The sequence below is a fragment of the Crocodylus siamensis genome, chromosome 5, assembly GCF_052110815.1.
Source record: "Crocodylus siamensis isolate JL-2025a chromosome 5, ASM5211081v1, whole genome shotgun sequence".
Lineage (NCBI taxonomy): Eukaryota > Metazoa > Chordata > Crocodylia > Crocodylidae > Crocodylus > Crocodylus siamensis.
This window is the reverse complement of record NC_143399.1, coordinates 199,254,698-199,279,147: the sequence shown is the minus strand read 5'-3', so window position 1 is coordinate 199,279,147 and position 24,450 is coordinate 199,254,698. Positions and strand designations below refer to the sequence as shown.

Here is a 24,450-nt window from a genome sequence, read left to right as displayed (position 1 = left end):
CCACCTACATCTGGCATATGGAGGGGGACAGAGAATGAGTGATGGCTGTGCTAACTCCTGCAGTCATTGCTACTTGCCCCACTCCCACATCTGGATCCAGCCTGCAAGGACCCCTGTGGTCTGGATCTGGGCCGAAGGAGTGCATGAGTTTGACACCCCTGTGCTTTACCATCGAGGTGTCCTAGTGCCTTCAAGTTCAGGACTCATGTTTTGTATCAAGTCTAACCGGAAAATAACTTTGAGCTCACGGGGCTTACTGCTGGCTGTTGTGAAGCAAGAGTACCAGACAAATCCTTCACTTGAGTCTACAATAATGACCAGTTCTGGACTCCTCTCTGCAGTACCACCAGCAGTGCAAAAACAAACTGGTACAATAATAGCTTTTGGAAAGAGCTGGATGGTATCATTAGCATTAGCAGGTCCCTTCCAGCCCCTAGCAGTCTTTGAATGAATTACCACTCCGGTGTGTATTCCCACTGCCTTGAAGATGAGACCTAATTAGCTCTACATTTCATGATACCAGAAGGGAACGTTGGAGGAGATTTTCAAAAGCGGGTTAGATACCTAACTTCCAGTTGTACCCTTTTATAAAAAACCTTCCTAGTTAGTTCTGAAGGAACCAATTGTTTTAAGAGGAAGGAAAAGGGCAACCGAACAAGGGTTATCATCCAAATGCACACATAGTTCATAAACCTGTAAAGTCCCATTTAAAAAAGCTTCCTTCTCCAGCATCTCATCACCGTTCTGTTACTAATAAACCCATTTCAGTTTTGGAAATCATTGAGAACATCTGACATTATAACAAGTCATCTTTAGTAATTCAAGTATTCTGGCTAGTGTCTTTTTATGAATGATGTACTTTCAAGTTTTGCCACTTGTGCTGTGTATGTGAATGGGTTGAGAGAAAGACAACGTATGTGTATGGAGTACAGGTGTATCTGTCTTTGAGTGGGAGAAGAAAGAGGGAAAATATATGCAGATATTTATACTGAATGCTGGAAGGAGCAAATTGGGTTTGCTGCCGGCTAGCGTATGGGGTAAGCTAGAGTTTTTTGACTGAGGGGGCACATCTCCACATGCATTAATGCACCGTAGTTACTGCATGTTGAGTACCTATAATAACAGGTACTAATTCAAATGTGCAGTAACTGGCATTACTGCGCAGTAGTGCTGGTGCATACCTTTTTAGCGACGCTAATGCCTAGTGAACTAATTCTATTGCACATTATCTCATTAACATGGTTTTTGCCACGATGCACTAATGCTCAGTAGAATTAGTCTATTGCACATTAGTGCCTCTGTCGCCACGCTCAGTATAGAGAATAAAATGGTGCATGTTGTGATCTCTTTTTGGTGGACTAGAGGCTCAGTCTTTGGGCAAATGGTAAGATCTTGCCGTGTTTAGGTATCGTGGGTGAGTGAGTGGAAAGACACCGTGTAGTTGAATCAGTTGACCACGGGCTGGAATGTGTAAGAACTGTACGTTACATTAGAAATGCAGGAGTATCCAACAGGGGTTCTCATTTAGCCTGGGGCATGCTGCTGAAGTCTACGTTAAGGTTAGCGTTGGAATATGCATTCTTATAAAAATTCCCAACCAGCTCTAGTCAGGATGACACTGATCTGCACATCTGGATCAGGAAGGACTTTTCCCCCTAGGTCGGACTGACGTGGACAGTGGGGATTTTGCCATCTTCTGAATCGTGGTACCGGGTCCTTTCCCCGGAATCTCTCAAGCATACATTAAACGACTTCCCTACCATTGCAGTGGCCGGACGTCCAGTCCTACACCCTTCGTTACAAAAGGCCAGGTTGGAGAGCCTAGTGGTATCACTCGTGGAGGTGAAACGAGACCCTTATCAATGCACTGCTGGGCTTTGAGGATAAAACCCTATTGGGCATTGCTGGGTTATCAGTACCCCAGGGCTTAGGGTACTACTCATATGGGGCTATGGAGGAACCAGGTTCAAGTCCCTTCTGTGAAACAAACAGCGTGGACTTCAACCCTGTTCTCCCGTATCCCGACTGAGTGCTTTAAATACCAAAGTATTTGCCATTCTACAGTGGGTTTCCCCTCTATTTCTGGTTTCTCCCCCCCCCAAAAAAAAAAATGTGAATGGTCCTATTTTTATCCTGATGCAGAATGGGAACATTTGTGAAATCTTGCAAACAGATGGGAGAACATGTTCCCGCCTGGCTTTACTTCCAGTATGTTGTATCAGCCCATTGCCTTTATAACCTAGCAATTTGCTTCTCACCTGTCTTTCAATTTCATCCCTTTCTTGGACTGTGACACTTTAAGGAGAACGAAGGGGACAAAGCCCTGCAATCTTGAACAGGAGTGGAGGGAGGGTTCGGGCAGAGGGAAAGGAATGGGGGTCTCACTGGAAATATGCTGTATTGTTTTGGAGGGGTTTGGTCTTAACACAGGTCAAGAGCAGAAGAGTTGGGACTTCTGCACACTCTGAAGATGAGCAGCAAACCAATGCAATACATTGTGTTCATAGTTCATGTGCTGCCTTTCCCTGGGGCGGCTGGATTTTCATGTCTGCTGTCATGTCAGATGGACATAGCCTGTCGCATGCCAATCTGCCTCTTATCTCTGAATCCCTTGTCCCAGTAATTAGACTTCCAAGCCCACCTGCCCAAATGCCTGATCTAAGACTTCTCCTGACTTCATACAGTTTAAGTCTAGGAGGGCTCATTATTCTGGATGGCAGACTTTCATGCATTACCCTGTACAAAGCCCAGTAATCTGTGTCTGAGTTAAATGCATCCAGCTTCTGGCCCTTTGGCACTTCTGCCTTCACCTCTCTTTTTTCTGCCTCGTCCCAGAGCTGGATCAACCCTTTAGTGGGCGCTAGGCGAACAACCTCGTGGCCCCCCAGCTGAAAATGAAATTTTTACATCACTTTTTTTCACTCAATCCGCATGTAAAATAAGCACAACTAGGCCTCTTCTTCACTTAGGGCCCTCGGCATGTGCCTGGTTTGCCTATGCTGTCATCCAGCCCTGCCTCCTCCCCAGCCTTTTCTTGGTCTCTCCTCCAGATCCTTTTCACCCCAATACTTCCAAATCCACCCCCTGCCAACAGCTCTTCGCTCCTGCCCCTCCAGGCCTGCTGCTAATCCAACCTTTCCCCAGCCTCTCCGTGCCACCCCCCAGCATCTCAGCCTGTGCACCCTTTGCCCAGTCTGCAGCGCCAGGCAGGAATTGCTTTGCTTCCAGGTGAGCAAAGGTGTTTCAGTTCATCCTGGTGCTTTCCTTTGGAGTTTTCCTCCTCGCTTTCATCTGTATTAACTAGTCTTGCAGCAGGGAAGGTAATCAAGGCAATTGCAGCTGATGATCTACAGCGGAGGGGGAGGGTGGATGCGAAGGGCTGTGGATGTGAAGAGGAGCTTGGAGAGCTGCTGGACTGGGTGAGAGGAAGACGGCGGTGGGGGGAGCCAGCTGAGAAAGGCAAGCCCCTTACTCTGTGCTTGCCACTATCCTATTGGTTACTGGGCGGCTGTTTTAAAGGAGACGCGCTCAGAGGATTTCACTGCACAGGCAGACGCAGGATTGCAGCCCACACACCCACCCGGCAGCTCACAGAGACAGAGAGAGAGAGAGAGAGCCTCACACATGAGTGCAGAGTGTCTCTGATTTTGATTGTTTTTTTTTTAATTACCCCCCTTGCCCCCCGACGAAGAAGAATAAAGCAAAGAAAAAACCCAGGGAAGGAGCAAGGCCGATACATCCCCACAGCCCCCAGGGGAATAATGGATGTGACCATATCTCAGTTCATCATAGACGAATTTGATGCTAACTGCAGCCTGCTGGACCATTTGCAGGATACTTTTTTTGAGAGTTCCTCTGTCCCCTTCCTGGGCTTTGATGGTAGGAGGCATTAGCCTAGGGGATGGGGATGGGGAGGGGGGTTGGAAAAGACTACGGGTTAAACAGTTTTTTAAAATCACACTCTGCTTTGTGATGTAGGTGATGTCTCTTCAGGCTCGCTCAATCGCTTCTCTCGTTTTTCTCTTTTCCTGTGAAGGTCCCTATTGCAATGCCACCACGGATCAGATTGGGACGTGCTGGCCCAAGACCGCGGCTGGGGAACTGGTGGAGAGACCCTGCCCGGAGTTCTTCAACGGGATCAAATACAACACCACCCGTAAGTGTGGGCTATCTGGGAGCCTCCCCAGGGCTGGGAGATGAATGCTTTTTTGTGCACACCGAACCAGTATAAAAACACAGTTCTTAAGTGTTCGGCTGGGAATCGGCATGTCTCCCACACTCTGAAGGATGCATGCACATTCCTGTCTCAAGTGGGACAGATTTAGCAGGGGCTCGGCCTTTTGTATACTGATTTGTCCTATTTCTCAACCCGTGAAATTAAACAACCCGGCTAAATTTCTTTCTCTACAAGGGTGTGTTTGAGCGCTTGTGACTTCAGTTGAATAGGGCATCTCTCTGGCTTGCCCAGCCCTCCCAGGGGTATGTTGGGGAAGTACCCATCTTCTGAAGAGGGGGTGATGTCTGTCTGAGCTGGGGGTTAGACTGGACTGAACCGTGCTGAAGTTTTTCTCTAGTCAGAGGGGACTGAATCCACGGAGTAACTTCTCTGCAGTTTGCTGATGAACCAGGCATAGCTGCCACATCAGTAACTCAGATTGAAGCTCCACTAGCTTTCCACAAGGCAGATTAAAAAATACACATATCCACCAGGGCAGCATCGTGCAGCCCCATGTGTTTCTTAGAAATTGTTTGCAGGTGGCTATAAAAGGAGCACTGTATTTTTATAAGTGATAGTGAGTCACCAGCCCACATTTCAGATGGGGCTATAATCACGCTGGGGATGCAGGCATTCATTTCCTGTTGGATTTGTCAATACTGCTGAATCCTTTTAGGAGATTACCAAGTAGCACCCATGCAAACTCCAGGCGTGCACCATGCATTATCGAGCGTTCATTTTTCACGCTGCATTGATATGGATTGCTGTATATTTGGAAGTCCCCCATGGGTCTACAGGCTCAGGGACAGCTTCACTGGGATGTTTCCGTCCTGTTTGTGTGGATGGGATTTCAGTCAACCTGGTGTCCCTTAGATTGCGATTTTTAACTTGCTGGAGGTGGTTTTCTTTGCTCCTTCTGCACTCCTGGCCAGACTTCCAAATAGCAGGAGCACTTGGGAACCCCTATGGAAAACAAAGGGAGCTGCTGGAGGCCAGACCCTCCCGAAAAAGTGCGGCTCCCGATCCTACAAAGCTTCCGAGGGGCAAAAACCTCCTTGTGAAGCCCGTGATTTGTTTGCTCGGGTGCAGACTGCAGGGTCAGCCCCTTCACACCCATTCTATGAATGGTGATGTCTGCAGCAGCATGGTCTGTGCCTAGCTACGGGCCAGATTTCTGCTGTCTTGACCCACACCGAATGGCCTTTTCCTGTTTGAGAGGGATGGAAATATTTCAGGAGCAAGGCACAACTCGGCCAGAGTGAAAGTGCCTGAATGCTGGTTGAAACAAGGCGCTGGTCTGCACGGTGGAAGAGCATGGGTCTGAGAACAGGGAACGTTCATTTTCTGTAATTTCCCTCAGTGGGAGGTGGGTCTCGTGGACTTCCAGCATTTCTACTACTCGTTTACATACTGCTGTATGAGGATGGAAGAAATATGTTGTGATTATTACCTAGCTGAATCTGAAACAAATTGGATTCTTTACTAACGGAGTCTTTCAAAGAAGACAAATTAGAGGGATGCTAAATGAATTTCCTGTGCACAGACAAAAAGACCTAAATCTTTCAGTTGAGGCTGATGATCTCCATAATATTTCATAGCTAATTTCAAATGCATTTATTTTCTTGAATAACATCTAATGGTGATTACTTAATAGTTATCTTGGCTTAGTCCTAAATCTTCTTGAAATTTTCTGCTCTAGAAACTATGGCACAATTACTTTTGTCAGACAATTAGTTCTGTACTATTTCCAGGATAATATGCTCATGAATGAACAGGGCTCAGCTGAACGGGAACATGAAAATCTGGTTGACATAGCCTGGTTAAATGAATCGCTCATTTTCCCTCTTAACAGTGTATTGAAAAATATATATGTTAGAAAAGGGTATGAATGCATGTAATTCATGAAGAGTATGTTTGCACCATTGTTCAGTGCTGTATAGAAGAGTTAGGTTCACAGATTGATCGATTGCTAGGGGCTGAAAGGGACCTTGTAGATCATCGGGTCCAGTCCCCCTGCAACTGCTTCTAGCATTTGACTCCAGACAAATTATCACTAAAAGTATTGGATGATTTCCTTCTTCAGTGCATTTTATCTATGGACTGGCTCTTTCAGACTCTTCCTTACATGAGCAAAGTATTGAATGATTTATCTTGGGTTTAAGACACCTTGTAAAATCAGCTGCCTAACACCAGTTATTTCCCAATAAATGTCTATCAATAGCAGGAATTGCTTGTTAACTAGTCTAATACAGATGAGATTTTAATACAGAGATGCAATTACTTCTGCAATTTGAAAGGCATGGCAATGGATACAGTAAGAGCATTTCTGATGTTCAGAGAAACCCATCTGCTCCCACTGTTTGGCTACTTTCACTTGTGATGTTTCACTTAGTTCATTAAATTATTGAGACACCATTTGTAGCAAGTCCCAATCTGTCTTGAAGCAGATTGTGTACATAATGCAAACAGTAAAATAAGCACAGTACACTGAAAATAAACAGTAACTAGATCTCACGAATGATAGAGGCATATAACCTGACCATAAAACCAAGGGTTGTTGTAGTGATCCCTTGGATCAACACGGGAGATTTCTGCCCAATTTTTGGTACAATTCCAAAAGTTCTTTTCTGTTTGGGGGCTAAAAATCGTAGGGATGTTTCAGAGGCATAGATGGAAATGAGAAGAACAAGAGTTGGATGATGTTTTTTAGCTTGTGCTGGCGTACTCTTATCCCATTCTGGATCAAAAATGTTCTTCTGCTTAATTTAGGCATTTATGCTCCCTTTGTATACAGCGTCTTGACATGAAGATGGAAGATTCTTGGTCACTGATTTTGAGAGCAGCTACTCTTTAGGGACTGTTGCATTTTGTCATGTGTTACTGGATCTCTGTAAATACTGTATCTGGAATTAAATGGCCAAAGCTATTGAGCCTTGGTCTTCGTGGCCCTGTGGGCAAGAGCCTCGATTTTCACCAATCGTTGTAGCTTCGTTGGTTGTGGTGGAACTATACCAACTTGCACCTACTGAGTGTTTGGTCCTGTGACTCAACTGAGTTTTAAAGGAGTTACGCAAGAGCTTAGTTTGAACCAGGAGTTGTATTTATCGCCAAAAGAAAGACTGCACATGAAATAGAAACACGCCATTGTCAGACCTCCAACGCAGAGTCCATGTTTTCCAATCCTGTTGCCTTAGTTTAGATATGCCTAATGCAAAACTGCGCGTACTCAGGTTGGAAAGTGCAGTAAAAATCTTAACTTTCCCAGCAGAACTAAATGGAAAAATATTAAAGGCAAGGGGGTGAAAACTAAAGAGTCAATGCACAAAGACATCCATCAGCGACTATCAGAGAGCTTGTACAAGCAATTCAAATCCTGTCCTGTGAGTTGTCCGGGAAGGGTTCAGTGACCGCTAACTCTCCAGTGCTTAGGAAAGGCGGCAGGTCTCCGAGTGCTAGATTTCCTCCTAGGTGCTTCAGGAAGTGAAGGCACATTCACAGATACGCATCTGCTCACCCTTCAGTCCAATTTGCCAGTATGGACAAACAGAAGACCTCTTGCTATTTGGCTAGGTTTTTGAAAACTGAAGCTGTTGAGTGTCCAGCCTATGCTTTTTATACACCAAAAATTTTTGGATCATTTGTAGAAAAATGAAGGTAAAAAGGGCAAATGAAATCCTGAGGAATATGTGTCTGTGCAGGCATGTTGGGCTTGAGAGACCGGTATTATAGAGGCTCTTTGGATTTGGTCTTGCTTTTACATTTTTTTTTTGATGTCTGTATTTAGTTTGGAAAAGATGTTAATTCACTTCATAAAGTCCTTGATTAGCTGCAAAGTTTGATGAATTCAGCCAATTGACAATAATGAACCACCTCTTTCTGTCTTCTGTAATAATGATCATGCATACATGTTATATATAGTGTGCATTATGGACATTAGGGAAATAATTTGGCCTGTTCCTATCTCTTTGTGTCTCATACACATGGCTCTTTGCCTTGGGAAGCTATAGATTCATTACTATTATTGTGTGCCTTAAGCGTTTCTGGTAGATGCTGAGTTGAGCAGCCTGTGTATCCTGGTGGAAGTGCTCCAACTTCCTTAACTCTCTTCTGTGATACTTGATTGTGGCCCAGCAGCCAGGACCTCCATACCCTGTAAATAAAATGCTGGAAAAGTTAATGACACTAGTTCTAGGGCATCGGTGTGGGATGGTGCAGTGCTGAGACACATGTGCCCACTTAGCAAGATGCTTGCTGCAGGCAACTTGTTTTGGAGCAAAAATTACTTCATCCATTACAGCTGTGTGAACTGGCTTCACATTCCAGAGAGAATTTCCTCTGCTGCTTTTTGACTTCACCTTGACCAGAAATGAGTAAGCTCGTGTGTGCAGAGGGAGGAGGGGAGGAAAAAAAAGAAAACCGTGGGCTCTTTCCCTTTTTTTTAGAGGGGAAAAAAAAGAGAGTGCGTTATTTAAAAGGGCAAAAGAAACTCACTGGGATGATTTTCATTACATAAGCAATGGGCTTTAATGGGAACACATCTTTAATGCTTTTCTTTCTGATTAAGAATTGATGAAAAGGTTTCAGGGGTGTGGGTTGTAATTTTGGGTATAAAGTAAGGACTCTGGTAAGAAATCATCCATCTCGTAGCCATGCTTATACTACAGAGCAGAGGTTCCCAACCCCCAGGTCGTGGCCTGGCACTGGGCCGCGGTGGGTTGGCTGCTGGGTCATGGCATGAGCCCCCTACTTGGACCCCTGTCTGTCTGCCTGTGAGAGTGGCTTCTGGTGTTAAAGCTGTGCAGTGGGGCAACCCCGGGAGGGAGGTAGCCGGGTCCGCGTGCCCTGTCCTACTCCTGCCGGGCCACGGTATAAAAACGTTGGGAACCACTGCTATAGAGTACATGTTCTGGTAATTACAGAACCATTTATTTTATAAACGGCTAGCCTGAAGACTGCATTATTATTTGCATTTCTGTTCCCACCACCTACCTATAGCCTGAATGAACCACTCCTATTGACTAGGTGTGCTTGGCTGTGTAGGCAAGAGGTTGGATTGTTGCTCTGGAACAGGTTTTTCTGGAAAGCCAAACTACTTTCAGTAAGAGATTTCAGATGTTGTTCTGCTAGAGTCCTCCTTTATCAGGCAGAGATGGAAGGCCTCTCAGCACCGTCTTAACAGACAAGATGACAAGAGGGTACAGCATGGAGCTGGGATGCTGCATGCAATGGAGGAAGAGAAGGCAAGAAAAATGGCAGTCTGCCCAATCCACTTAAAGGGCTTTTCATTTTTGTTTAAAGTGGGTTTATTGAGAGAAGGAGCAAGGAGAGTGGATGATAAAGAATTCTGTTTGGCAGCAAAGCACATAAGTACCACTCTGTGCCTATCAAAGTAAGTGCAACCACTGGACATATAATAGTTCTGCAGAGCTCTGATGTAATCCATCTTTCCCTGTCTTCTTCCTGTGACTTAGACTATCCAGATGGATCTTTTCATTGGAGTTTTAAAGGAAGCAAAAGGAGCTGGGCTGCTGTAAATGACATCAATGTCAAGCAAACCTATGTAAGGCCTTCCTTGTATTAGAAGGATACAAGTAGCCTGGGCTTAACCAGAGGAACCACGTTGTTGGCTCTGTGGACTAACGAGTCTTCCTTGTGACTCCAGGAATCTCTAGGAGTCTGGAGAGAGGAGGCTGAAGGTGGTGGGAGGGTAAATGAAACAGGTAGATATTGGGATGGGGTTAGGTTCATTGGTGGTGCTATGAATTGGGAGTTAATCCCCTGAAGCAAGAGAAGCTGGTGTTGAATTGGCATGGGAGGAGGATCAGGCCCATAATGGGATGTTTTTTAGTCCAGCCGTCTGGCCACTGCACTTCCCAGCTAAGTAAGGGCAGCTGATAAGGATGGAAAATGGAGCTTCTGTCATCCACCCAGCACCCATGCAAAGCGGTCATAGTTCAACCCAACGCAATGGTTGTAGGAAGAAACTAAATAGAAAGGACAAAGGAGATGGAACGAGGCAGAGGAGAGGCATTGGTAAGCAGGGGTCTGGAGAGAGGAGGATGAAGGTGGTGGGATTCATGAACTAAGGCAGAAGGTGCCCATCTCCTCAGCTGCAGTCAATCAGCTTGACTTCAGTGGAGTCATGTCCAGCATACAGACATGGCCTTTGACCAGCTCTTTGCTGGCTCCGACCAGGCGGTTCCATACATGTGTTGGTATGGGGCTCTTTGCGTTCATGCACAAACATCGGATACTCTTTTCTTTTCTTTTCTTTTTTTTCCCGTGTTTTCTTTTTTGTTTTCTTCCTTTCTTCTTTGTGAAACCTAATTTTTTCTAAATTACACTCTGGTGATGTTGCAGTCTCAAAAGGGCAGGTTAGAAACAGGTGGGAAAAGTGTAATGAAAATAACCAATCTTCTGCACTCACTCTATCATCACACTTTGAAACGTGTAATCTCTCCGTCAAGTGTAGAGCCACAGTCAATTGCAGGTGGTACAATAAGATGATTATTAATACTATTTCAGTCATTTTTCTGATTTTTTTTTCTCTAGCTAATTGAATGTTAATTGGTGTTTTGCTTCTTCACATGTTAGCTTGTTAGGTGGCTTTTTTGTGTGCTGATACGGGGCTGCGGCGTTCTTTTGTGCTGACTCTGCAAGTCTTCAAAACCCAAGAGTTGAAGCTGTGGTTCTGATTCGGGTGTGACGTGCTGGATGCAGCCAGATGAGCAGGAACATCTGTTTTCTTGGGGACAAGTAGCACCGGCACAACTTGTGCCAGTGCTACTTGTCCCCGAGGAACGCCCGTGCCACATGTGCTCTGACATGTGGCTGGTTACCCCAGGAGGGCTGGGGGGCTCTGGGGACAGCAACAGTGCTGGCCCCGACAGCCTTCTGTGGGGTCCTGCATCAGGAAGCTGGAGCGTGGCTCTGGCAGGCCAGGCTCTGGTTTTAGGCACGCACGCTGCCGCCATGTGCCACCCTGCTACTTTCTGGCCCGGGTTTTTTTTTTTACTCTGAATTTTCCCGGGGGTCAAACCCCACCTGCCCTGTGCCGCAAAGTAGCAGTGTGGGGAATGCCTGCATGCGCAGCGTGCATGCTTATCTGGATGAGCCCACCGTGTCTGTCTTTGGCGGAACATCTGGTAGTCTTCAGAGGAGATTTCCTAGTGACGTGTTGTCAGGTAGACCAGCCCCAGGCAGCTTTCAGTTTTTTGGAGGCCTCTAAGATCGAGTCTGCAGCCCTGTGCACTTCCCTGCACCCTTTATACTTGACTCAACTCTTTGTTAGATGCAAGTTGCAAACACTTAGAACCAGAGCACAGAGCAACCAAGAAATCAGGGGGATGGGAGCAGTGGGAAGAGCCGTTCCACTGTCTGCTACGGGGTTAGGGTGTATCCCCATTGGCACACCCAGGATTTTGTGAAGGGGGTGCAGGAGCGGCAAGTGGCTCTGCTAGGGTAGCTGCCCCCCCTGATTCCAGCATTGCACAGAGCTTTCCCCTCACAATCTGCTTCATTTTCTTTGTTATCCTGCCTTGTGATTAGTTTTCCATGTAACCAAGCACTTTCCTCAGAGGAAAGCTTTGGAATCGAGCTGGCGCAGGTGAAAGCCATCAGCTTGTTGCATGTTGCAGCCCATGTCTGGACCTCCATTATATCCCGGTAGTGATCCTACATCTGCAATTTCCCTATTTGGCCACGAGGTGTCACTTAAAGTGCAGCTAAAATAGGCCTCCTAGGGCCAAATCCATCCATGATTTCAGCAGTGGCATAAATTACATGTAGTGGCATAAAAGTGGGTCAGGAAATGGGTACCTCTCGCATCATGCTGTGCTTGAACTCCTACACCTGCAGCTTCTGCCATTCGCACTCCTGTTGCAAAGGAGGAACAAAGGCAGCACGGAGGCTGATTACGCAGCCAAGTCAAAGAGGGAAGCGGGTAGAGAGAGGAGAGGAGGACCTGGAAGCAGCTGGGGATGTGACCCTGCTCTTGTACTCCTTCAGCTCCCGGGAGCTGCTTCTCACTGAAGTTTTATAAATTATATCAAGTCCCAGAAAAGGCTTTTAGCTATGGGGTCACAGTAGCCTGACAGAATGAGACAGAGATGGGGTAAAAGATGGGATGCTTATGGTGCACTTGCAGGGGGTAGCTGTAGTTTGGTGCCAAGCTGGCAGGGGCCACAGCACCGAGCAAAACATACCAGTTAGGAACATCCCAAGGAAGAGCTTTGTGGCACCAAATGTATTGACCTCGGATGGGTACTGGAAGACCTTCCTGTTCCTTTTTTTTTTTTTCTTCCCTTCCTTTTACCTACATTTCTGGAGACAGGAGGAGACCCAGAATAAGAGTTCACATTTGTGGGGATGATGGTGTTGGGGCCATTTAAAGTCCTGAATAAATCACACTGCTATCCAGCTGGGATGTCCTTCTTGCACTAATGAATATGTCAAAGGTGCTGAAAGCCCCTGAAAATCACTGCCACCCTGGCATCATACAACTCATGATTTATAGATGGAGATCCTGTTCCCTCAACCGTTCCCTCTCAAGTCTGTCTCATTTGCTTCCTCCTCTCGGCTACTTCTGCGTTGGGATCGGGGAACAGAGACTGATTCCAGAGTTAATTAACCTGTAGCTTGCATTTTCATCAAACAAGCTGCATGACCAGCACTAGCTAGACCCAAGAGCAGGACTCTAGAGGCGAGATGATCTGTGGGCCTTGTGTGGACTGGGAATAAAACCTGTCCCTCTGATGGGAGGGAAAGAGGCCTTTAGTGAAAGGCCCATGCCCTAATCTATCCTCTAGCACGACTCCTGTGGGGAGGGAAGAGAAGAAAATCTCCTCTGTGGGTTTCATCTGGCACCAAGTGTCTCATCCAGATTTTTGCTTTGTTTGGGCTCTTTCAGTCAACCTGCTCTCAATTGTTAACGTCCTAGTGACTCTCTATTTCTGTCTCCCCTGCGGGCTGGTAAGGTTATTTTTTCATGAAAGTCACTCTGAAGAGCAGAAAACCCCAGTCACATCGTCATTAGATGTTCCCAGTCTCTGTGAAAATCCTTCCTATTTATGAGCCACGACCAAACGTGGGGTCTGACCCTGGGGTCTGTGCTCAGAGGACAGAGAGGGGGAATTTAAGGGGTCCTTCTTGGGATGTCAAGTCCGGTGTTGGAGTGACTGGGGCAGCCCTTGTGCGGCTTGCTTCTCTCGAGTCGGACAGAGCTGCCAGGATAAGAAACCCTCACACCGAGGGGCTAAATCCATGGGGAGGCTCCTCTCCTCCCCTGATCTCTGCTGCCCTCCTAAATTCACATGAAGCAGGTATGCTATAGCCCCTGCCAAAGAGTGTCGGTTGTAAAGATGTGAGAGGGAAGCAGAGGATTCAGCCTTCTTCCCTACAGTCTTTTATCAGGTGCCAGGATCTCATCTAACAAGAGCGACCCGCAGTGCGGATTGAAGCAGAGGATTTTGTTATTGGATGAATCCGATCTCCTCTGCCTTATTCAAGGAGGGAGATAGGTTTGCAACTGCTATACAAAACCCATCATCCTGCCCTAGCATTTGGCCCCTTGGTGTTTTTTGCACTGGCATGCCTCCATTCTCCATCCTGTCTCCAGCTGTGTTATAAACCAGGCTTCCTCCCCTCCTAGCTAATCTTTGGCCCTTGAGGAGACCAAACATCCCTCCTACTTTCTCGCTGGGTAAGCGGAGACGCCTGTCGGCTGAGCACAGTGCGCTCATCTAACCATTGCCTTGTCCATTCCCTGTTCACCCGTGAACCGTGTCGAAATCAGCCCAGGGAGCTCTCCAAGACAGGGCCTCTCTGCTGATTTCTGTAGTGCAGCACCCAGGACGGTGACATCTGATGGATGCCCGAGACACAAATGCCATGCAGATAATAAATCAGGGGCTTGCTTTCCATCAGAATAAATCCACCTGACCGAGAGCAGTTTATCTTCAGCGCTGACCTATGCTTTGCTGGGTGCCATGTCTTAGATTGTCTTGGCTGCCCATGTCTGGAGGTGCAGACGTAGGCAAGTATCTCAGAGGGAAGGGCTGACAAGCTTGCAACAGCCTGTCTCATGGAGTGGGTTTGGGGGAGCATTTTGTACCTTAAGGAGGCCTTGGCTTTACATGCAATTTGCCATCCACATTGCTACCTGCAGCCCAGTGTAGGGTGAAGCAAGCCAGATATTCCTCCTAGTATGGGGAAGTCAGTGAAAATTACTGTATCCAGTGGAAACTGCAGAGGGGGGGCTGTTATTTATAGTAAGCTGAACAGAGTGTTTTTTTGCAATTCAACTCTCTTTTTTTTTTTGCCGTTCAAGTCCAATTTAATTCCTATATGCTGTTATTATGTATGAATTCCGTATTCCTTCTCTCGGGACAAATTACTATAATCTGCTGAAATTTGGACCGACTGCCTCCTATGCAGTGATGGCAATTAAAGAAGGAGCCAGATTCTGCTCTTGAGTTTTTACTGAACCTGTGTAAATGGAGAACAAATCCACTCAAGACAATGGAAGCAGCCCTGGATTTACAGGGGTAAGGCTGAGCTCAGAATAAAGCCCTGGGCATCTGTGATCGAAATTGCTGTTCCTGATTGAACGCTGCGTCCTCACCCTAGACAATAAGTTAGATCAGTTTTTGCCATCGCATATGGGCTCAAAGATCAAAGGGAGCTGAGGCAGGATGATTTCTCTGATGGGAGAGTAAATACTCTGGGGAGAGATGATAACACAGCTGAGAGGGAAGATTGGCTCCTTCTGAAAGTCCACAGACAGCTCAGGAAGCCTGAGAATTATTGAAGGACAATGAAGGGAAACAGGGAAAATGAGGATGAAGACTTGACATCTTGATGAGGCCAAAAATATGTTTCAGCACCATGAAACACATCTAATTAATATGTATTAAGAATGGAAAGTGATGCAAAAGCCAGAACCAAAAAGGCTGTCTGGCATTTTATCCTTTACTTCAGAGTCCCGGTAAAAGAGATCATACCTACAGTCAGGGGAATATGTGCATGCATTGCATTACAAACTCCAGTCACAGACCTGTGCCAGGTGCTGGACAACCACAGAGGAAAACACGAGTCCCTGCCCTCAAGAATTACTATCTCAGCACAAGCTGAGGATACAGTGAGATGATATTAGTCAGCGTGATGAGCAATGATCATGGGATAGTAGGTGACGACAAGATACTGTCTTTGCTCAAATACTGTGGGCAGCAGCAGGGCAGGGAGGTAGTGGGGAGGGAGAGCCATAGGGACCGAGTGCATTCACCTGTGGGGTTCTTGCAGCTAGATCTACTTGGACCAATTGCGTTTTATTTGACTAAAGTGTTTTACCCCAGGTGAGATGAATGTGCCTCCAGTCTCTCCATAGGTATGCAGTTGGCTGGTTGTGGCTTCTGGGACTGGTGTGATGTTCTTCTTAGCAGAGTGGGCTCTCAACTCCCTGGCCCCTGGGGTTCAGGAAGCGACACTAGCCTGATGTTGGATGCCCCTGTCACTGGGTGGCTGGTCCTTAAGGCAGGAAGGCCTGACCTTGGGTACAAGCTTAGCTGGGTGCTAACAGGACATGACCCCATGGCTGTGGGCAGTGGGGAACCTGGCATGTCCTTAGAGTCAATGTGAGTTTGCCGAAGTCCTCCACCCAGCCTTGCAGACTTTTAGTGACTTCATCACTGTGGGTGCATCTACAGACACGCTTTACTCTGGAGTTGACTGATTAGCTCCACAGCAAAGCATCACTGCCTACATGTGTGTCCATATTAGGGTGGTCATAGATTGCATCGATTTCTAGGGTCGGAAGGGACCTGGTAGAAATCTATGAAATTAATTAACTCCACCCTAAGATAGTAATGTCAGGGACATACTGTCCAATGGCGGACTATTTGACTCTGCTGAAATGGACATGTAGATGGTGACCAGGGCTGGATGGGGCATGCGGGTGGCACAGTCTGGGGGCTGCCTACTGGCTAGCCCCACACGAGCAACCTTGTGTCTGAGCGAGCCCCACTGCTGCCCGCTGCCGCCACCTGGAGCTGGGGGCTGACCCTCCAGCCAGCCCAGGGCTGCTCTGCCCCAGCTCAAATTGCTGTGATCCCTGGCATACATGTGAACACTGTGGCCAGGAACAGCTCAGTCCAGCACAACCTGTGCCAGAGTTCATTGCATCAGGGTATTTGCACGTGTAGATGCACTGTCCAATCGGTTTTCCTCACTAACACTGTTCTGTGCTCTGTGAAAGCCAGAGCCACTCATTTAAAGTGTCTAGATCTATCCAAATAGATACAGCCTGGGTTAAAGGCAAGAGGTCATCTAATTTGACCTCTTGTCTATGCCAAGCCATTCCTGTTTGAGCCCAACAACTTGTGTTTGTCTAATGCATACCTTGCATTCATTCCCTGCATCAGTGGGTGCTGTCAGAGACCTTACAGAGTGTGACTTAGTACAGCTAATAAAGCCTTGTTTTAAACTCTAAATAAGTTGGGAAGAACGTAAGAGCTTCTGGGTCCTGTAGCAAGCTTCCCAGGAGGAAGAATAGTTGATCAAGCTGCAGCTGTTACTCCCCAAATAAGCAATACTGTTTCCTAGCACAGCCACTTTCCTGAAACAAGCTGTCTCCAATTTAACAATTAGGGTTTAAAACCAAGGTACTCTATGGGTTACCATTAAGAAGGGGGCAAGGGTCCAAGGCATAGTGTAAAAAAAAAAGGCCCTGAGCTCCAAGCCTCCACATGACCTTAGCTCTTCATCCTGGTCTACACTAAGCTTCCTTATCTCCATTTTTTGTTTTCTGCACTTGTTAATGCATCAAATAAAGATCAGTTTAGCAATAATAAGAATAGCTCCACTTTTAAATGTTTGCCAAGCCTGTTAACACTTTTGCTTTATTCCGTCTATAAACAGACTGTTAGGAAAAGGCGTAGTTCTGGTGAGATGGATTTGGGCATCTGTGGGTAGAGTGTGCAGAGGACGAGCAAATGCTATTTTGGCGCATTTCAGGCCATGTTGCAATATGACTATGAGCAAGAAAAATTTCGGGGCCAGAGATGGCTCAAAGCTGAATAGGTAGCTGCATTGGTTGTCTTTGCATTTGGAGGCTTGAGCAGACGTACCTTAGGGATGCCTGATTTGCAGAGGTTGGTGGTAAAACATGTTCTGAAGCATGTAGGCCCTCCTAGCCTTGTTCTGCGGACTTTTGGTTAGGCTTAGACACCTAAGTAACTCCAAAAAAATTGCTCTCAGTTGCTCTGCATTTTTTGAAAATTAAAAGCTGGTTCCTATTGCTCTTATCAGGCATCAGAGAGGCATCCAAGTGTCATCCTAGATGACAAGACACCTAAGGGGTCCAAGAAAAACCATTAAGGCATTTTTGTAATTCACCATCATCTTAACCTCAAGACAAAGTTACAAAAAGCTGAGGGAGTGGGGAGGACTCTCCCAGCTTTTGCATTAATGGTTTTTCAGGGAGTAGAGCCAGGAGGCCTAGAAATGCACTTTGACACACAGGTGCCTAAGTCCCACCTCTGGGTTTAGTAAGTGGAAAAGGTTCCCGCTCTGAGGAAAGCAGAATTTAGGATTGCTCAGGCCAAGCAAAGGGCCAGCAAAACCCAGCTCTTGAACATAGGCAGGAGCTTCAGGTTTCATATCCGCGACTGCCAGGCAGGTTAGTGTCAAATCCTGGAGCTAAACCTTGAAAAAACAGGCTGAAGACTGCAGCTGGAACACCTGATCTTTGGGTTTGGGTTTTATCAGTGAAAAGTCTTGTGCTTGTCCTTTCTCTTGCCAAAGGACGGCAAATAAAACGTGTGTCTAACACTTGACAGACAGAGCAGCCATAACTTTTGCTGAAGACGGACCCGGTGCTGCAGATGTTTTGTGGTAAGCACTTTATATGTCTTTGAGCTGTGGGGAAATAATAAGCGACAGTAAATTAGGGGGGAGTGGGATTTGTAAGGGGCATCTGGGCATCAGGTTGTCAGACTTCATAATTAGCCCAAGGGAGATGCAAAGAGAATTTTTTTCCGCTAATTGGGAACAATCGGTCTTGTCTGGTCTCCAAGGGTCAATCTTAACTTTTCCGCAAGAGTGCAGGCATTGACAATGTGGGATGCAGTGTGGAAGGCACATGGATGTGGAGCACAGATGAGAGAGATGGCAGGGCCAGAGAAGAAATGGCTGTTGACTTTGGCAAGGGAGACCCAGTGGAGGGAGATGAGAATTGGGATTTAGGGAAAAAAAGAAGTGAAAACCATGCATAGAGAAAAATATTTATTAGGACTTGTAAAGATCCCAGGATAAGGGAGGGGAGAACTGGTGCAGATGTTAAGAGCAGTAAATGGCCATTTTAGGGTTAGATGTAGAAATGTAAGCTCATGAGCATGGCAGATAGGATGTGGTTGACATGGAAGAGTCAGAGGACTAAAGGAAAATAATGGGATTGGTACAGGATATCTAGAGAGAGAGGAGTGGGGTCATAGGACTGCTCGAGGACGACAAAGTTGGAGGGTTTAACAAGCTGCAGGATGAGCAAAGGGAAGAGGTTGAAATCAGGGCAAGGAGGAATCTGAAGGAAAGCGTAAAGGGAGATGGAAGTGGAGCCATAAGGAAAGAGGAAGGAGCGAGAGGTGTCGAAGGACAGAGCGTGTGGGTGCCGACAGAGAAGCAGCAGCAGGCGGGCACAGCAGAGGGAAAGCAAAGGAGAAAAGCACAAGAGGTCAGGGAAGCAAGCTGTCCATTGTGCGCGGGACAATGACAGCACAATCATCGGCTTTGCAATTTCAGAACGGCAGCAGATGGGAAAGGGGAATTGTTAGCGCAGCTCCAGATATAAAGAGCGGGCGCGAGAAACGCTGTACAACATCTGAGACACACAGGCAGGGATAATAGACACAATTAGCACTTGTGGCGCCGCCAGAGTCTCTGAGCAATTAATAAACAGTGCTACGTCTAAACAAACATGCGAAGAGCGTGGAGCCGTACAGTTTGGTGCTGTCACGTTTCACCATTATTACAAGTGCAAGGACTTTTGCTCCTTGAACAAAGCACCTGCTTCTTGTGCTGAGAAGTGGGGGGAGCTGCTCTTCCACTTACCTTTGTGCTCCCTCTTTGGTATTCATGACCCACAACTTACCTGGCCTTCAAAATCATCGGTTGCCTTCGTGCACAAGGGACCCGGTGGTTGGACCAGGAGACTGGTCCATTCATTTCCAGCCCTGCCGTATGACCTTTAGATTAGCCGCTTTGCTTTTCTGTCCTTCAGCATAACTGTCTGGGGGCTGGGATGAGCCTGACACAGAGCTTCCACCAGAGTCCCCAAACTTTGTTGCGTAGGGCTGTCTCTACTGTGCAATCACCTACTTCACGTGGGAATGGTGGGAGAGAGACCATGACTTATATGTGCGGGAAGTCTGGGGGCTGGACCCACTACCAAGGTCCTATTGCCAACCTGTGTTAGTGGGGGAGGGAGGAGACGAGCCATGTCTGCTGCTTGCCCCTCTGCTGCTGCTAGATCCAGATCCAGATCATAGTGAGCCCTGCAGTCCAGATCCAGCCCAGGTGTGAGTTTGCATCCTTGACATTAGGGTAAATGTTTACCCTACTGTATTTCCTGGGTACCTTTGATTTCAGTGGCGAGTAGACAGGATAATTGTGAGTGCAGATTGTGGTTCTGCAGTCCTTTAAAATCCTTGTTTGAAGATGCCTGTAGAAGGGCAAAGCATTATGTCATGTTGAATAGCATTTCTAATTGATTGCTACCATAGTGTCTGCAATTACCATGGTTAAAATCCTTTATTAGGAACATGCATGATTATTCCCAGGATAGTGGCATTAAAAGCAACCTCCTTGGAGTGATGCTGGACTTGGGAAATACCTGTTAATGTAACCCTGATCTTTATAGTTGCATGCACAAAATATACATGCACCTGCACATCTTATCTGCACAGGTAATTAGCATAGTTGCACAATCACTGAGCCGTAGCGCCACAAATTTGCATGCCGTACCCCTGGGTGTGTGCAGATTAGTAGGACAGTTACACATATGGTTTTGTATGTGCAAAAGTGCAAACACAGTTATTAAAACCTAGTGCTTTGGTTGTCTAGTCTGTATCCCTGCAATGCAGAATCAAGCTTTCCAGTCTACTGTGTTATTTGACTTCAAATATTCTGCACAGAGAAACTTTGTTTCCTCTGTCCGTTACAGCAAAGACCAACTTTTCAACTACATGACTTGTAAACACATGTATACTTTCAGGGAGTAGACTGGTTTTGTGACTACTAAGATTGTTGTATTGCCATATGAGAATGATTTTTTTTTCCAGATAAGGAAATATTGCAGAAGGAGTTAAGAGACAGAAGTCCTGCATTTTAGATACACATGTAAACATTTCTACGCTAGAAAATGACAAAAGGCCCTTTCCCTTCTCTCTCTCCCTCCGTTTCTATATTGTCATTTCATTGCCAATAAATAAGTGAGCCAGGCATTGTTAAAGACTTCGGTGTGTTAAAACAGCTGCAGAAGGTCTGTTTTGGAGCAGTGCAGGTATCTGATGTAATGTATCCACAGATCAGAGATGCTAAAAGGCAGAAGGAAACGGTGATTGTAGGCGAAATGAAAAATAAACCCGAGCTCATGCTGAAGTGTACAAAAAGCACAAGAACTGAATTTGATTTGTGGTGTGCTCAGCATGGAGGTGGGTGAGAAAAGAAGGAGGGAAGAGAATTGGGGTTTCTAAGTTGTTTACTGGCTCTGGACTAACTCTCTTATCCTTGGCGGCTGGGAGCAGATAATTACATTGATCCAACGGCTTGCTTTGAAGCTTGCACCATGATGCAGCGAACTGCTTCTTAATCATCCCAAACAGCGGATTACTCATTGCCACAAAAGTCAGGGTTGAGAGGCAGGGGTCAGGTATTGCTCCTGATCTATTCCAGCTGGAATTACATCCTTCCAGATGCTAACTTCATTAACGGTAATCATAGCATAAGCTATAGAAACACCAGAGATGCCAACTGCACCTACTCCGAATAAAAAAAAAAAAAGGACAGCATATTTATGATGCCTGCCAAAGCAACTGAGCCACGTTCCTACTCTGAAATGAATAATTAGAAATGAATAATTAGAAATAACCTTCCTTAAAGAAGAGGCCAAGGCAAAGGACAGTCAGGGCTGCACTTTTGCTTGCCAGACTGTGATTTGACTTGTGTCAACTATGTCTAAAAAAGCATCTGAAATTCTCTGAGCTTAGTTATCCACGGTTTTGTGGGCCTCACTGCTGCATGGAGAAAGCCCTGAAGGGCGTGATTTTGAAGGTGCTTCGTGAGTTGCCTGTGAAACTCCTACACATTTGAGCAAAAATTGGTTGAGCAAGAGTTTCAGGGTCAGGCACCTCTCCCATCCATCCTTACTGCCTTGTACCTTACGTGACATATGTTGCACAAGGTACAAGACAGGGAGGAGAATTGGACCAAGCCATTCATTGTATACATAATTAGGAGTGAAGTTACACATGCACCCACACACCCACCCACAAGCATGTGGTGACTGCAAAAAAGGAAACATTGGACTGAAAGCTTTCCCAAGAGTCATTTTACATGAAAAGACTTCGCTTAAACTCAGACCTGTGACGAAGGGAAGGATTCTCAGACATCTCCTTGCTCCAGGCAAATGAGAGCTATACGTGCACAGAAACGTGCCATTTTTCTAAGCAGAGTCCAGCTCCGATAACCCAAAGTTTTCCTGGCTCTCCAAAATGCATTCAGATGAGAATGATTCCCGGCGGTCAGGAGACCAGGCTACAACCCTCTTTCTGTTTCTGACCAGCTTGGAAGTTGTTTGGATTGATATTCCTGCTCCTGTGGGTGGCATTTGTACGCCCGTGCTGCAAAGACGGGACTGGCACTAAACTGCTTCTGCCCTTGTGCAACTGTGGAGCAAAAAAGGGTCGTGGCAGAGAGCTAGCATAAACTGCTTCTTTATTATCGCTTCTGTTTCCGGAGCTGGCTACACCTGCAAAATACAGAGCTGTGCAGAAGGGGAAGGAAGGACAGCAATTAAAAGATTTCCCTCCCCCCTGCCCACATACTGTTTCTAACCTAGGCAGGATTTATGCCATTTTTTTCACTGTGTTGGACTGGTGATAGAGCCAGGTTTTTCTCTCCTAGATGTAAGACCTACCTACAGCTGAAGTGCCATTTAACTAAGGATACAGCAGGAGTGGGCTCCAGAGATGGACTTGCAGCTCTTGTGGACTCACCCATGTTAGCTTCATAGTAGTTAGATCAGGTACCAAAAGCAGGGCACAAAAAGTCATTATTTTTGCCTGGTTTTTTCATGGTGAACATGAAATGCAGGAGAGCCCAGATAGTTCATATCTGGTGGTTCGCCACCTATTCAGTTAGCAATGGGGTGCTGAAGCAACTCGGCTGTTCACCACTTCAAAGGGTGCCACTTCCCTACTCAGCTGGAGCTCATCGAGGGTCTCAGGTCGATGCTTCCCATGGTTCTGCATCCTTCCCAGTTAACTCCTCGTCTTCATGTGGGAATGAACCATTTAACCCTGTGAAGTATCCGGGTTCTGCTGTATTTTGTCATCTCTTCCCATCTCTGAGCGGGCAGGTGTCTGCAGCAGAAACCTAGGGCCACCGCTGCTTGGGACAACCAGAAATCCGGCTCCTTTTCTGCCAGTCTCGACAGAAAGACCAAAGATTCAGTGGGGAGGATTGCCTGTCATCACACCCGTTTTCTCCAAATAGAGAAGCCGAGCTCAATTCACTTCTCTTCTTTCTACCAGATTTGGAGTGCAGGTTCTGTTCTCAAAATCCTGAGTCTGGGATCTGTCCTTGTTTCAGCACACCCAACTCTTTTCTGCCTTAGAGTGATTTCTGTTTCCTAGTAATACTTTCGAGGTTTCCGGGCATTTCCTTTTTTTTCCATGATCTTTAGGATTCCCTGATGCTGTATGTCCTTACCAGGCTCCACTGGCCTAGCTAACCCTGCTGCAAAAATAAAATACGCTGTGGTTTTTTTAGCACCTGGTGCCATAGGCCGATGATCAAGGCACGGTAAACAATTGGACTGTGCCGCTTTTGGCTTTTCATAGAGCGCTAATGCTCAGTTCACTGCTTTTGGACTCTGGCTTCTCAGTTACCGCAGCATTCATGGGTTTGCTTTTTCTGCAGCTATCCTGCATCAAACTGACCTAGCACAGATTCACAAAGTACTGGAAAGGGCATGTAGTTCATTTCTGGCTGTTGATTTTCTTTTAATTGGCTGCGACTCTTCTAAAGACGCTCCAAATATCACCGAAGGAGGCAGCTTTGCTGTGTGGACACTTATCTGAGCCAAATTTGATTGGCTGCATCTGGTTAGAGAATGAATTTAAAGAGCTCTGCCTCTCCGTTCTCTTATACAACTCTCACAGTTGTTACCCACATCTGTTATATCTCATTATATGGGGACGTTTATACATTTAAATTTCCAGTATCCCCCCACCATAGGTCACTGCTGTGTGGGATATTGGAATGAGCATCTAAATATAATCCTATCTGAAGAAGAGGAAAAAATTGCGGAATACATGCAGACTATATATAAACCTGATGTTTTCAAATGTTTTCACTTCAGTTGTACACGACAAGATTAAGAAGATTTTAAAAAAGCCCCCAAAAATGGGGTGGGAGAGGGGGAATAAATGAATAAACTGTAATCTGACATGCCAGCACTTGCACTAATGTGATATGTGCAAACCCAGTGGAAGGTGTGTAATTTTCATAATTAAGTTTCATTTTTCAGTTGATAGATGTTTTCAAAGTGTCAAAGCAATGTGCTACTGGGATTATCACTTTACAGGGAGAGAGTATTACATGGAGATTAATACATAGATGTGATAGGTCACATTGCACTCTAGGTTAGATCAGTGTGAGTTCACAGTAACATCCTTGAAGCCAGTTATGCTGTTCTGGATGTGCAATAGAGTAACAGGGAATTAGACACAGACATTTTTTCTTTTAAATTCCAGAGACGTTAACCAGATATTGTTTCCTATTGTATAAAGTATCTGCTTTAGATGAAAAATAATGACACCAAATCCTGTTAACATTGTTCTTTCACTAAAAAAAAAAAAAAAAATCTTTTTCTGTTGCATTTGATGCAAAGATTCCATTTTACCATTTCTCTGAAGCCAAAAGAAAAATGCTACCTAATCCAAAACATTTTGGGTGTGATTATG

General features: G+C 46.0%; 1 protein-coding gene across 2 annotated transcripts in view; it reads left to right on the top strand.

The window, feature by feature from the left end:
* The window catches only part of CRHR2 (corticotropin releasing hormone receptor 2), a 245,018-nt gene that overhangs the window by 63,199 nt on the left and 157,369 nt on the right, over positions 1-24,450 (top strand). Inside the window, exons 1-2 of one of the 2 annotated variants that reach the window (XM_090047827.1) lie at positions 3,563-3,879; positions 4,037-4,156. In XM_090047827.1, the coding sequence (XP_089903953.1) occupies positions 3,762-3,879; positions 4,037-4,156 (238 nt within the window). In that variant the 5' untranslated portion in view covers positions 3,563-3,761. Of the gene's footprint in view, positions 1-3,562; positions 3,880-4,036; positions 4,157-24,450 lie in introns of those variants that run through there. The other variant, XM_090047826.1, reaches the window with a different exon arrangement.